We start from the raw sequence: 13,221 nt of genomic DNA, 5'->3' as shown, positions 1-13,221 counted from the left end.
GGCACAGTTGATGCCCCCAATGAACACCATGTTGGGCATGATCGGCCGTGGGTAATCCATGACAAAGTCTCTTCTGAACAGCCACACGGATCCAGAGGCAAGAATCTCCACCAGTGACACCTCTCTCTGAAGAAGCTCAGAGGCCATATGTGCATAAGGAGTGAAAGTAATCTGGCAAATGTACTTCAGGGCCAGAGGGTAGAGCATGTTCTTCACCCTTTGGAAGAAAGTCATGTGGTCTGAATTCCTTGTTAATAACCGAGGAACATAAGAGAAAGGGTTTGGGCACGCTGTGCCCTCAACATCTAAGTCACAGGGAACAGAACGCAAAAAAAACACAGCAGGAATGGAGAGGTACTTCGCCAGCACTGCCCCGCAGGGGTGAACAGGGTCTGTTAAAACCACATCAAAGGAACTGGCATTCAGGTGCCTGATAAGATCCTTGTTATACAGCAGCCCCTCACAAGACCTTTCAAAGAACAAAGACCCGTTTTTCAAAGATGCCATAGTTTTCAAAAACATTGTTACCCAATGTACTTTTTCAAAAAGCAGATGTACATGAGTCTTCATGAGGGAATCCAGTTTCTCCTGTGTGTAGGGAATGGCGTAGGTTTTCGTGGTGAAAAAGTCCTCTGCCTTGATGTGCATATTCACCTCCGGAGCAACGACCACTGCCTGGTGACCTCTGGCATGGAGCTCCCGCACGGCCTCCCGCATGCTGAGCCAGTGGCTGCCCTCCATGGGGACCACCAGCACCTTCCCGGCCTGGGTCCATCGCCCGACGCACACACAGAGCAGGAGTCCAGCCAGCACCTGCCGCCGAAGCTGCAGTCCCAGGGCCATCTCCACACAAACCAGAAGCAGCTGAGTCTCTGGTGGGGCTGTGCTGCCTATATGTGTTCCCTTGTCTTATCATCAAGTCACTTAGGCAGAATGGCATGTCATTGGAAGGCAGCATGCCCACCTTACATTAATCATTACAGGATAAGTCCATGCCTCAGTTTCATCACCTCTGATCTCACCCAGGGAACGGTTAACCCCTTATCTTGGAACAGCTCTCTGACCAGCTGCTTCCTCTGGGGAGCATTCCAGTTCATTCTCTTGTTCTTCATCCGATTGCCAAAGCAAGACTGTGCCTGTCCATTCCCTTGGTCACCTCCTACCTCTCTGCTAACCATGTTCTCTGGGGCTTGACTCAGTGCTGAGGAGTCACCTCTGCCCCAATCCCCACCCAGAACCTCTGCTGCATGTGACCTTCCCTGAGAACTCTTCAAACTCTTTCCCTCCTTCATGGGTGAATACTGAGCACATCCAGGGAAACATATAACATCACGAGAAGAGCCTTCTCTCAGCAGGGAGGGGATGGTGGCTCTCTGGTTTTTTCCTGTTCCACACTGGACACCTCTTGCACTTCCCAGAGAGAGTCTGTCCAAACAGCTGCCCAAAATGGAAACATCTGGAAGGATCCTTGAGGACAACCACAGAAGGGCTGCTTGAGAATTCTTTCTCTGCCTCGTGGAATAGAACTTCCTCTTATCTAAATCACCAGTGGGCAAGGCAGCTCTTTATAATGACAGTGGGGTTCAGAGGATGCCAGGCTCCAGGGCCTGCTTCACTTTGGACAGGAGGGACAGCCCCATGCCTCCGTGCAGGCTCTCTGAATCCTCCTCTGATGCGGACCCCACTAGGCTTCCACTGCTCTGTATAAGGACTGAAGAGCACATTATTCTGGATCTTTATTACACCTATAGTTTATGTTCAGGACTTCCCAGATGGTTCAGTGGTAAAGAATTCTCCTACAAATGCAGGAGACACAAGACATGTGGATTCAATCCCTAGGTTGGATGTAGGAAGATCCCCTAGAGTAGGAAATGGTAACCCATACTAGTATGCTTGCCTGGAAAATTCCACAGACAGAAGAGTCTACACAAACTGTACAATAAAGGTCTTAATGACCCAGATAACCACGAAGGTGTGGTCACTCACCGAGAGCAAAACATCTTGCACTGTGAAGTCAAGCAGGCCTTAGAAGAATCACTATAAATCAAGCTATTGGAGGTGATGGAATTCCAGCCGAGCTATTGCAAATCCTAAAAATGATGCTGCTAAAGTGCTGCACTTAATACACCAGCAAGTTTGGAAAATTCAGCAAGGGCCACAGGACTGGAAAAGGTCTGTTTACACTCCAAACTCAAACAAAGACGATGCCCAAGAATGTTCAAACTACTGGACAACTGTGCTCATTTCACATGTGATCAGGGTAATGCTCAATATCCTTCAAATAATAGGTGAATCAAAAACTTCCAGATGTACAAGATGGATTTAGAAAAGGCAGAGAAACCAGAGATCAATTACCAACATCCACTGCATCATAGAAAAAGAAAGAGAATTCCAGAAAAAAAAAAAATCCTTCTGCTTCATGACTACTTGAAAGCCTTTGATTGTGTGGATCACAACAAACTGTGGGAAATTCTTAAAGAGATGGGAGTACCAGACCACATTACCTGCCTTCTGAGAAACCTGTATGTGGGTCTAGAAGCAACAGTTAGAACTGAACATGGAACAACAAACTAGTTCAAAATTGGGAAATGATTATGTCAAAGCTGTATATTGTCATCCTTCTTATTTAATTTATATACAGAGCACATCATTTGAAATGCCACACAGCTTGAATCACAAGCTGGAATCAAGATTGCCAGGGGAAATATCAACGACCTCAGATATGCAGATGATACCACTCTCATGGCAGACAACGAAGAAGAATGAAAGAGTCTCTTGATAAGAGTGAAAGAGGAGAGTGAAAAAGCAGGCTTAAAACTCAGCATTCAAACATTAAGATCATGGCAAATACATAGGGGGAAAGTGGAAACACTGGTGGATTTTATTTTCTTAGGCTCCAAAATCACTACGGATGGTGACTATAGCCACAAAATTAAAAGACACTTGCTCCTTGGAAGAAAAGCTATGACAAAACTAGACAGTGTATTAAAGAGCAGAGACATCACTTTGCCAACAAAAGTTGATATAGTCAAACCTATGGTTTTTCCAGCAGCCATATATGGATGTGAATGTTGGACCATACAGATAGCTGAGCACTGAAGAACTGATGCTTTTCAAATTGTGGAGCTGGAGAAGACTCCATAGAGTCCCCTGGACAGCAAGGAAATCAAACCAGTCAATCCTAAGAGAAATCAACCCTGAATATTCACTGGAAAGACTGATGCTAAAACTGAAGCTCCAATACTTTGGCCACCCGCTAAGAAGAACTGACTCATTGGAAAAGACCCTGATGCTGGAAAAGATTGAGGGCAGGAGAAGGGGAAGACAGAGGATGAGATGCCTGAATGGCATCACTGACTCCATGGACATGAGTTTGAGCAAGCTCCAGGAGATAGTGAAGGACGGGGAAGCTTGGTGTGCCACAGTCCATGGGGCCACAAACAACTGGACACAACTTGGCAAATGAACAACAGCAACAATTCAGAATTAATATGAGCAGACTCTATAACTACGAGGAAAGCCGTAGCTCGCACCATAGAAATACAGGGGTGGTGACTGGGCTGCTGTAGGCATGGTGATGCGCTCAGTCCCTTCCTCTTTGACTCAGTTCTCAGCATCCTTGTTGCCACCTTCACTGTGCTCACGGCTCAGTTTGACCTCCTCTCCAGCCCCCACCACTAGCCTCTGAGGACCTCAGGGCCCATGCTGAGGACCTATCTGACATGCCATTCAACTCTGTACATCCCCCTATTTTACCCCAGGCCCCAGCTTCTGGTCAGCACAGCTCCATCTCAAGAAACGTGGCTCAATTATTCCTCTCTGATCACAGAGAGCCCAACTTCCACTCCAGTTTTCTCTCCCTTCCACTCTATTTATTCAACCTCTCTGAAACTTCTGCTTCCTTTTGGGGTTGAGGTCTCCACTGACCACCCCTAATACCTTTCCAAGACAAAACCACAATGAAGAATCAGGACAATAAATGCAATTGGCCAGTTCTCTCCTCCTCCAATTGAACACCCCCAAGCAAAAAACCCACAGCTCAAGTTCTTGGCTTCTACTAGAATCAGAAAACAGCACAACCATTACAACAGAGGTTGTATGAAAGGGCGACAATGGTCGAACCACCCCATTCCTTGTCAAACCTAACATAGCCCTTCCCCCCTGCCTCTCATTCGTTTCACAGTCCATCAGAAACTTACAGTTCATTCCTGGAGCACTCTAACAATGGATCACACAAAAGACTGTTCAAAAGAGAATGCAAGGTAGCAATCTTTAGAAAAAGGAGTAGATAAGTAAGCATGTGGAAATAGATTGTCTTTTAAAAATATGTTCCACTTGGGAATTCCATCTGTCCAGTGGTTGGAACCCATCATTTCACTGAAGAATGAAATGAAAAATGAAAACATTTTTTAAATTTTTTTAATTAAAAGAATGTGCTCCACTGGGAGCACTGATTGAACAACAGCAGCAGTACACACCTGAGATAACGGTTTCCTGTTGGCACAGTTGATGCCCCCAATGAACACCATGTTGGGCATGATTGGCCGTGGGTAGTCCATCACAAAGTCTCCTCTGAACAGCCACACGGATCCGGAGGCAAGAATCTCCCCCAGTGACACCTCTCTCTGAAGAAGCTCAGAGGCCATACGTGCATAAGGAGTGAAAGCAGCCTGGCAAATGTGCTTCAGGGCCAGAGGGTAGAGCATGTTCTTGACCCTTTGGAAGAATGTCATGCGGTCTGAATTCCTGGTTAATAACCGAGGAACATATGAAAAAGGGTTCGGGCACGCTGTGCCCTCAGCGTCTAAGTCACAGGGAAGAGATCGCAAAAAAAACATAGCAGGAATGGACAGGTACTTAGCCAGCACTGCCCCACAGGGGTGAACAGGGTCTGTTAAAACCACATCAAAGGAACTGGCATTCAGGTCTCTGATCAGATCATTGTTATACAGTAGTGCCTCACAAGACCTTTCATACAGAAAAGACACATTTTTCAAAGTTGCCATCGCTTCCCAAAACATTGTAAGAAAATATACTCTTTGGAAAAACACATGAATATGAGTCCTCATGATGGAATCAAACTCATCCTGTGTGTAGGGAACAGCATAGACTTTCACGGTAAAAAAAAAAAAAAGTCCTCTGCCTTGATGTGCATATTCCCCTCCAGAGCAACAACCACTGCTTGGTGACCCCTGGCATGGAGCTCCCGCACGGCCTCCCGCATGCTGAGCCAGTGGCTGCCCTCCATGGGGACCACCAGCACCTTCCCAGCCTTGGCCCATAGCCCGACACACACACAGAGCAGGAGTCCAGACAGCACCTGCTGCTGAAGCTACAGTCCCAGGGCCATCTCCGCACAAACCAGAAGGTGCTCCGTCTCTGGTGGGGCTCTGCCACCTATATTTGTTCCCTTGTCTTATCTTATCATCAAGTCACTTAAGTAAAATTGCATGTTATTGGAAACCAGCGTGCCCTCCGAACGTTAATCATTACAGGATAAGACTACACCTGTGTTTCATCACCTCTGATTTCACCCAGGGAAAGATCACACCCTCTTACCTTGGAAAATCTCCTCTGACTCTGCTGCTCCCTCTGGGGAACATTCTAGTTCACATTGTTGTTCTTCATCCAAGACCCAAAGCTAGACTGTGCCTGCCCATTCCCTTGATCACCTGCTACCTCTCTGCTAACTGTGTTCTCTGGGGCTGGACTGAATGCTGAGGAGTCACCTCTGCCCCAATCCCCACCCAGAACCTCTGCTGAATGTGGCCTTATCTGAGAACTCTTTAAACTCTTTCACCCCAATTCATAGGTGAACACGGAGCTAATCCAGGAAAATGTATTACATTGCTAGGGCTGCTTTCTCAGCAGGGAGGGGATGGTGGTTCTCTGGTTTGTTCCGGTTCCACGACGGACACCTCTTGCACTGTTCAGGGTAGAGTCTGTTGGAGCAGCTGCCCGATATGGAAACATCTGGAAGGATCCTTGAGGACAACAGCAGAAGGGCTGCTTGAGAATTCTTTGTCACCTCATGGAATAGAACTTCCTGTTATCTAAATCATCAGTGGGCAAGGCAGCTCTTTGTAATGACAGTGGGGTTCAGAGGGCGCCAGGTCCCAGACCTTGCTCACCCTGGACAGGAGGACGCTGGCCCCATGCGTCCATGCAGGTTCTCTGAATCCTCTTCTGATGCAGAAGGTACCAGTCCTCCACTATTGTGGTTAGGGACTGAAGTGAATTAATCTGGACCTTTATTATATCTTATAGTTTATGTTCAGATTTTTCTCCAAGGTCAGTTACAGACCAAATCCTGAAAAGGACAGATTCCTCAGAACAGAGTAGCTCCAGAATGTGTGAGACCCTTCTGACGTGGGGCCTCATTGCACAATCACGTGCAATGATTGTGTCTCAGATCCATGAGGTGACCCTTCTACAGAGACTGATGGCCACGTCAGAATGTGACCTCTCCATGTCTAATCTGCCCTGGGGAAGATGGGGTAGGACTTTCTGGGCTGCCCAGCTCTCTCACTGAGCACCCTCTTCTGCATCCAGGGCTTCTGCCATAACCACATCCTGCCATGATCCACATGCCTGGCCAGGCTGACGTTTTCCTTTGGGAGAAAGGTTTCCCTCATTCGGGATGCACGTTGATAACAGATTTCATCACGGGGCAAATGCATGCAGGCCAGTGTGCCTCCTGTATCACACAGGCTGCCACCGTGCTGGGGGTGTTTGCTTTAACCATCCTTGGAGGCTGTGGTCCAAGATCCTGGATCTCCAGCAGCAACATCCCAGCTCTTTTGCTGGATCCTCTTTCTGTCCCAGCCATATTCCTGCATGTTTTCCCCAAGGCTCACTTTCTGACCTCCACTCCCAGCTTGAATCCTATCATATCTGTCAAGCAGATTCCAGGGCACTTGTCTGCAAAACCAGAGCCAGGCACCAACTCCGTGGGGAATAGCAAAGGTCACCACTATGCCAGCCGCCAGGAGTGGAAGTCCAAACACCTCTGCCCACTGCATCTCGTATCTGAATCGCCAGGAAGAGCACAGTCAAGCACCGGAAGGAAGAGCACTTTCCTTACACAGAGCACGACGAGCCCCAACAGTGGGCATGGGTACCCACAACCAGCCAGTCTCCCCTGATGGCCGACACAAAGCAATTTGCCTACGTGCATCCTTCTTATGCCCAGTAGAAAGACCCTGCCCCCTCCCTGAGGAGGACAGCGTAACAGGAGGGTTGGCCGAGTTCCATAACATGCGTGCACTTCAAAGACAGAAGAGCAGTCACTGAGCCTGAAAGAGGGAAATACACTCTCACACAAGGCGATAAGCCTAGCACAGGCTGGGTGGAGTTCCAAGCCCAAGGCCCATTCTTATGCTGCCAAGTGAGGGCCAAAACACTACATGCATGGGAGTTCCCTGGTGGTCCAGTGGCTAAGAATCTGCCTTCTAATGCAAAGGACATGGGTTCAATCCCTGGTTGAGAAACTAACATCCATGTACCATGGGGCAACCAACCTTGTGTGCCAGAGCGAAGATCCTGCCTGCCACAGCTAAGACCTGATACAGCCACAATAAATAAATAAATAAATTTAATACATATTTTATTACTTATTTATAAATAATCTAATAAAATAATTTATAAATATATAAAACTGCTTCCATGAGACTACCTTGCCCAACACCAAGTTTTATGATTTTTCACACGAAGGCAAGCCACAGTTGGTGCTTTGATGGGCCCCACCTTCCCCTGAACAGAGGTATGAATAAGCAAGAAGTGTTCTTGACAGTAAGATAACTGTACATCATGGAAATCTCATGGAACTCGCAAGAGCAGGTAGCAGGGGACTGAAAGTGGAGAAGGCTGTGTTCACCTCAAAGTGCCTGGAACAGGGTGACTTGGAACAACAAAAATGTGTTGCCTCCCACTCTGGTAGCAGAGTCGAAGGAGGTGAGCTCATCTTCTCCTGCGACAACTCCAAAATTGCAACTCGCTGCTGAACAACCATCGACAGGAGAATGTTGGACCTCACCAAAAAAAGATACCACACGTCCAGGGGCAAATGAGAAGCCGCAATAAGATGTAGGAGGGGTGAAATCCCATTTAGAATCAAACCCCATACCCATCAGAGACACTCAGAGGACTCAAACAAAACCTTGTGTGCAACAGGGTGCAGAGACCCCCAGCGACTGAGCCAGACTTGCCTTTGAGTGTTTGAGTATCTCGTGCAGAGGCACAAGCCAGCAGCAGCCTGCCAAGGGGACAGGGGCTCTGGCTGCAACAGACCTGGGTCACCCAGCGTGTGGCATCAGCCCTCTTGGAGGACGTTGCCAATAGCCCCACCATAGAGCCACCGAGCAGACAACCCACAAGCTGCAGAACAATGATATCAAACAAATTCTCGCACTGTTAAGAAAGCTCTAGGACCCACAACAGATTTCCCAACCTGGGGATCTGCCAAAGGCACTGAGAATCCCCAGGGAATTTGACTTTGGAGGCCAGTGGGAGACTGAGCCAGACTTGTCTATGAGCCTCCAGGAGTGTCCGGTGGAGGCGTGGGTGGACAGTTTGGCCTCAGGCCAAACAAGAGTGAAGGAACACAGCCCCACCCTTGAACAGAAATTAATTAAAGATTTACTGAGCTTGAACGTTCTTTGGCATTGCCTTTCTTAACTACCGCACTATTGCACTCATCTCACACGCTGGTAAAGGAATGCTCAAAGTTCTCCAAGCCAGGCTTCAGCAATACATGAACCGTGAACTTCCAGATGTTCAAGCTGTTTTTAGAAAAGGTAGAGGAACCAGAGATCAAATTGCCAACATCCACTGGATCAAGGAAAAAGCAAGTGAGTTCCAAAAAACATCTATTTCTGTTTTATTGACTAAGCCAAAGCCTTTGATTGTGTGGATCACAATCAACTGTGGAAAATTCTGAGAGAGATGGTAATACCAGACCACTTGACCTGCCTCTCAAGAAATCTGCATGCAGGTCAGGAAGCAACAGTTAGAATTGGACATGGAACAACACACTGGTTCCAAATAGGGAAAGGAGTGCATCAAGGCTGTATATTGTCACCTTGCTTATTTAACTTATATGCAGAGTACATCATGAGAAACGCTGGACTGGAAGAAACACAAGCTGGAATCAAGATTGCCAGGAGAAATATCAATAACCTCAGATATGCAGATGATACCACCCTTATGGCAGAAAGTGAAGAGGAACTCAAAACCCTCTTGATGAAAGTGAAAGAGGAGAGTGAAAAAGTTGGCTTAAAGCTCAGCATTCAGAAAACGAAGATCATGGCATCCAGTCCCATCATTTCATGGCAAATAGATGAGGAAACAGTGGAAATGGTGGCTGACTTTATTTTTCTGGGCTCCAAAATCACTGCAGATGGTGACTGCAGCCATTAAATTAAAAGATGTTTACTCCTTGGAAGGAAAGTTATGACCAACCTAGACAGCATATTAAAAAGCAGAGACATTACTTTGCCAAAAAAGGTCCATCTAGGCAAGGCTATGGTCCTTTCAGTAGCATGTATGGTTGTGAGAGTTGGATTATAAAGAAAGCTGAGTGCCGAAGAAACGATGCTTTTGAACTGTGGTGTTGGAGAAGACTCTTGAGAGTCCCTTGGACTGCAAGGAGATCCAACCAGTCCATCCTAAAGGAGATCAGTCCTGAATATTGATTGGAAGGACTGATGTTGAAGCTGAAACTCCAATATTTTGGTCACCTGATGTGAAGAGCTGACTCATTGAAAAAGACCCTGATGCTGGGCAAGATTGAAGGCAGGAGGAGAAGGGGACGACGGAGAGTGAGATGGCTGGATGGCATCACCAGCTCAATGGACACAAGTTTGGGTAAACTCCGGGAGTTGGTGATGGACAGGGAGGCCTGGCGTGCTGCAGTCCCTGGTGTCACAAAGATTTGGACACAACTAAGCGACTGAATTGAACTGAAGACATGGTATAATCAAGACCCACACCCCAGGGTGGATGACCCACAAATGGGAGTTAATTAGTATTGCAGAGGTTCTCCCTCAGGAGTGAGGGATATGAGCCCACATGGGGCTTCCTAGCCTAGGGGTCCTGAAATGGGAAGAAGGGCTTCCAGAATGTTGGGCTTGGAAGGCCAGTAGGGCTTACTTTCAGGAGAGCCAGGGGCTATAAGATATAGAGACTCCACTCTCAAAGCTTGCACACAAAATCTCACATACTGTAGGGACCAGGGAAGAAGCAGCAATCAGAAAGGAGCCTGGTCAGGCCCACCTGCTGAACTTAAACAGCCTCCCAGAGAGGCAGGAGACAGATATCATTCTGGGGTATAAATATGGGCACCATCTGTTTTGGGGGAGCTCAGCTCTAACAGTGACACTGTGCTGGCTAGTGCCATTTTGAAATCATTAGTATCAGGACCCAGCCCCACCTATCACCCTGTCAACACCAGTACAAGGATGCCTCATGTAAAAGGGCTGGTTGAGTGGAGACACAGGCCCATCCACTAGTGACCAGCTCCCTTAGAATCCCCTGAGCTCTCAGCCACCTGGGACCTAGAATTATCTTCCAGTGCTCCTGGGCCTCACCCACCCTCCAGCAGGATGACACAAGCTCTGGGATTGGTGTTGATAGGATAAAGTAAAATTGTCATTTTTTACAGATTACACGATACTCACTATACATAGAAAATCCTAAAATCACCACCAAAAACTACTAGAACTCATCAGTGAATTCAGTAATATTAAGGCATACAAAATTATTATACAGAAATCTACTGCATTTCTATACACTGATGGTGAGCTATCAGGAAAAGAAATTATTAATAATATTACCATTCTATTCTCAATCATATCAAAAAGAATGTAAAACCTAGGAATAAATCTAAGAAGGTTAAAGACCTATACTCCGGGAACTATAAGACCCTGATGAAAGAAATTGAAGCTGACACAAACAAATAGAAAGATACACTGTGAAAAAAAAAAAAAAAAAGAAAGATACACTGTGGATACATGGATTGAAAGAATTAACATTATTAAAATGACCATACTACCCAAGGCAAGCTACAGATACAACACAGTATCTATCAAAACACCAATGGCATTTTTCAAAGAACAAGAAAAAATAATTCTAAAATTTTTATGGAAGCATAATAGACTGAATAACCAAAAAAATCTTGAGAGAAAAGAACAGAACTGGAGCAGTAACAGGGATGGGGCTTAGAGATTATCCTACTAAGTGAAACAATCAGATAAAGATACATGTCATGTGGTATCACTTATACGTGGAATCTAAAAAATGATACAAATGAACTTATTTTTCAAGAGAAACAGACTCACAGACATAGAAAAGAAATTTTTTGTTACCAAAGGGAAAGAGAGGGGAGAGTTAAATTAGGAGCTTGGGATTAACAGCTACACATCACTATACATAAAAGAGACAAATAGCAAGTTCCTACATATAGCAAAGGGGCCTATATTCAATACCTCATAATAATCTGTAATGAAAAAGAATCTATATCTGAATAAGTTTGCTGTATGACAGAAACTAACACAACGTTGTAAATTAACTGCACTTCAGTTTTTTAAAAAAGAGTGAAACTGAAGGAATCACACTTCCTGGTTTAAAACTATGCTACAATACTACAGTGATCAAAACAGTGAGGTACTGACACAGAAACAGACACGTATATCAGTGGACCAGAATATAGAGCAGAAGTAACTTCAGATCTATATTGCAGCTGATCTACAACAAAGGAGGTAATAATATACAATGGGGGAAAGATAGCCTCTTCAGTAAATGCTACTGGGAAAACTGGGCAGCTACATGCCAAAGAATCAAACTGGATTGCTCTCTCACACTATGAACAAAAATAAATTCAAAATAGATTAAAGACCTAAAGCCATAAAACTTCGGGTAGAAGACATAAGATGGTAACCTCTTTAACTTTTTTTAATATTACTATTAATATTAATAATATTACTATTACATTTTGGGGGGATATGATTCCTCAGACAAGAGAGACAAAAGTAACACAAACAAATGGGACTTTATCAAACTAAAATCTTTTGAACAGCAAAGAAAATTACAAACCAAAGGGAAAGGCGACTTTCTGTGGAAGAAGACATTTGCAAATAATATATCTGATAATAGGTTAGTATCCAAAAGACACAAAGAACTCATACAACTCAATACAAACCAAGAAGAAAAAAAAACAAATAACATGATTAAAAATGGACTGAGACTTAAAGAGACATTTTTCCAGAGAAGACATACAAATAGCCAATAGGCACGTGCAAAGATGCTCAACATCACTAATCACCAGAGAAATGCAAATCAAACAACAAGGAACTATCACCTCACACCTGCCAGCATGGCTATTATCAAAAAGACAGTAAATAAGAAAGGTTGGCGAGGATGTAGAGAAAGGGGGACTCTAGAGCACTGTTGTGGGCAATGCGAATCGTTGCAGTCACTATGGAAACAGTATGGAGTTTCTCAAAAAGTCAAAAATAACACTGTCATATAATCCAGCAACTCCACTCCTGGGCATTTATCCAAAAAATACCCCAAAAAAACATTAATTAGAAAAGATATATACACCCCTACGCTCATTGCAGCCTTGTTTACTACAGTTGAGAATACTGGCTTCTGAGTACTGCTCAGCCATAAGAAAGAAAGGAATCCTGTCATTTGTGACAACATGAATGGACCCAGAGGGTATCAGGCTTAGTGAAATAAGTCAGGGAAAGACAAATACTGCAATTTCACTTATATATGAAAAATAAAAGGCAAAGCAAATGAACAGAAACAGACTCATAGAGAACAAACAGGTAGTTGACAAAAAGCAGGAGAGTGAGGGAAGGGGAGAGAAGGCTGATGGGGATCAAAATACAAACTTTCAGCTGCAAAATAAATGTCACAGGTATGAAAGGAGTGTGAGAAATACAGTCAATAGTTATGTAATACATTTCTCTGATGACTATCATAGCTGGATTTATTGTGGTGATTATTTTGAAGTGTATCAAAGTACTGAAATACTAAGTTGCATAACAGGAGCAAACACAGTTGTGCATGCCAACCATGCTACAAAAGCAAGCAAGCAAGCACATAAAAAGAGAAACCAGATTTGTGGCTACCAGCGGCAGGAGATGCAGGGAGGGGGATTGCATGAAGGCAGTCTCAGGGTACAAACGTGGAGCTATACGAGAAATAAACACTAGG

General features: G+C 45.0%; 1 protein-coding gene and 1 pseudogene across 1 annotated transcript; both read right to left on the bottom strand.

Moving 5' to 3' along the window:
• Window positions 1-6: 6 nt before the first annotated feature.
• On the bottom strand, window positions 7-905 carry LOC120859222 (UDP-glucuronosyltransferase 1A3-like; the record flags this gene model as incomplete). Its single annotated transcript, XM_040235406.1, has 1 exon — window positions 7-905. A coding segment is annotated over exon 1 (837 nt), but the record flags the coding sequence as incomplete, so codon positions are not given.
• A 3,233-nt stretch (window positions 906-4,138) lies between these two features.
• LOC120859223 lies at window positions 4,139-5,350 on the bottom strand (annotated as a pseudogene).
• Window positions 5,351-13,221: the final 7,871 nt, after the last annotated feature.

Source organism: Oryx dammah, unplaced genomic scaffold (assembly GCF_014754425.2).
Source record: "Oryx dammah isolate SB20612 unplaced genomic scaffold, SCBI_Odam_1.1 HiC_scaffold_272, whole genome shotgun sequence".
Lineage (NCBI taxonomy): Eukaryota > Metazoa > Chordata > Mammalia > Artiodactyla > Bovidae > Oryx > Oryx dammah.
Note: the sequence above shows the minus strand (reverse complement) of the source record. Positions and strands in the feature narration are given on the sequence as shown.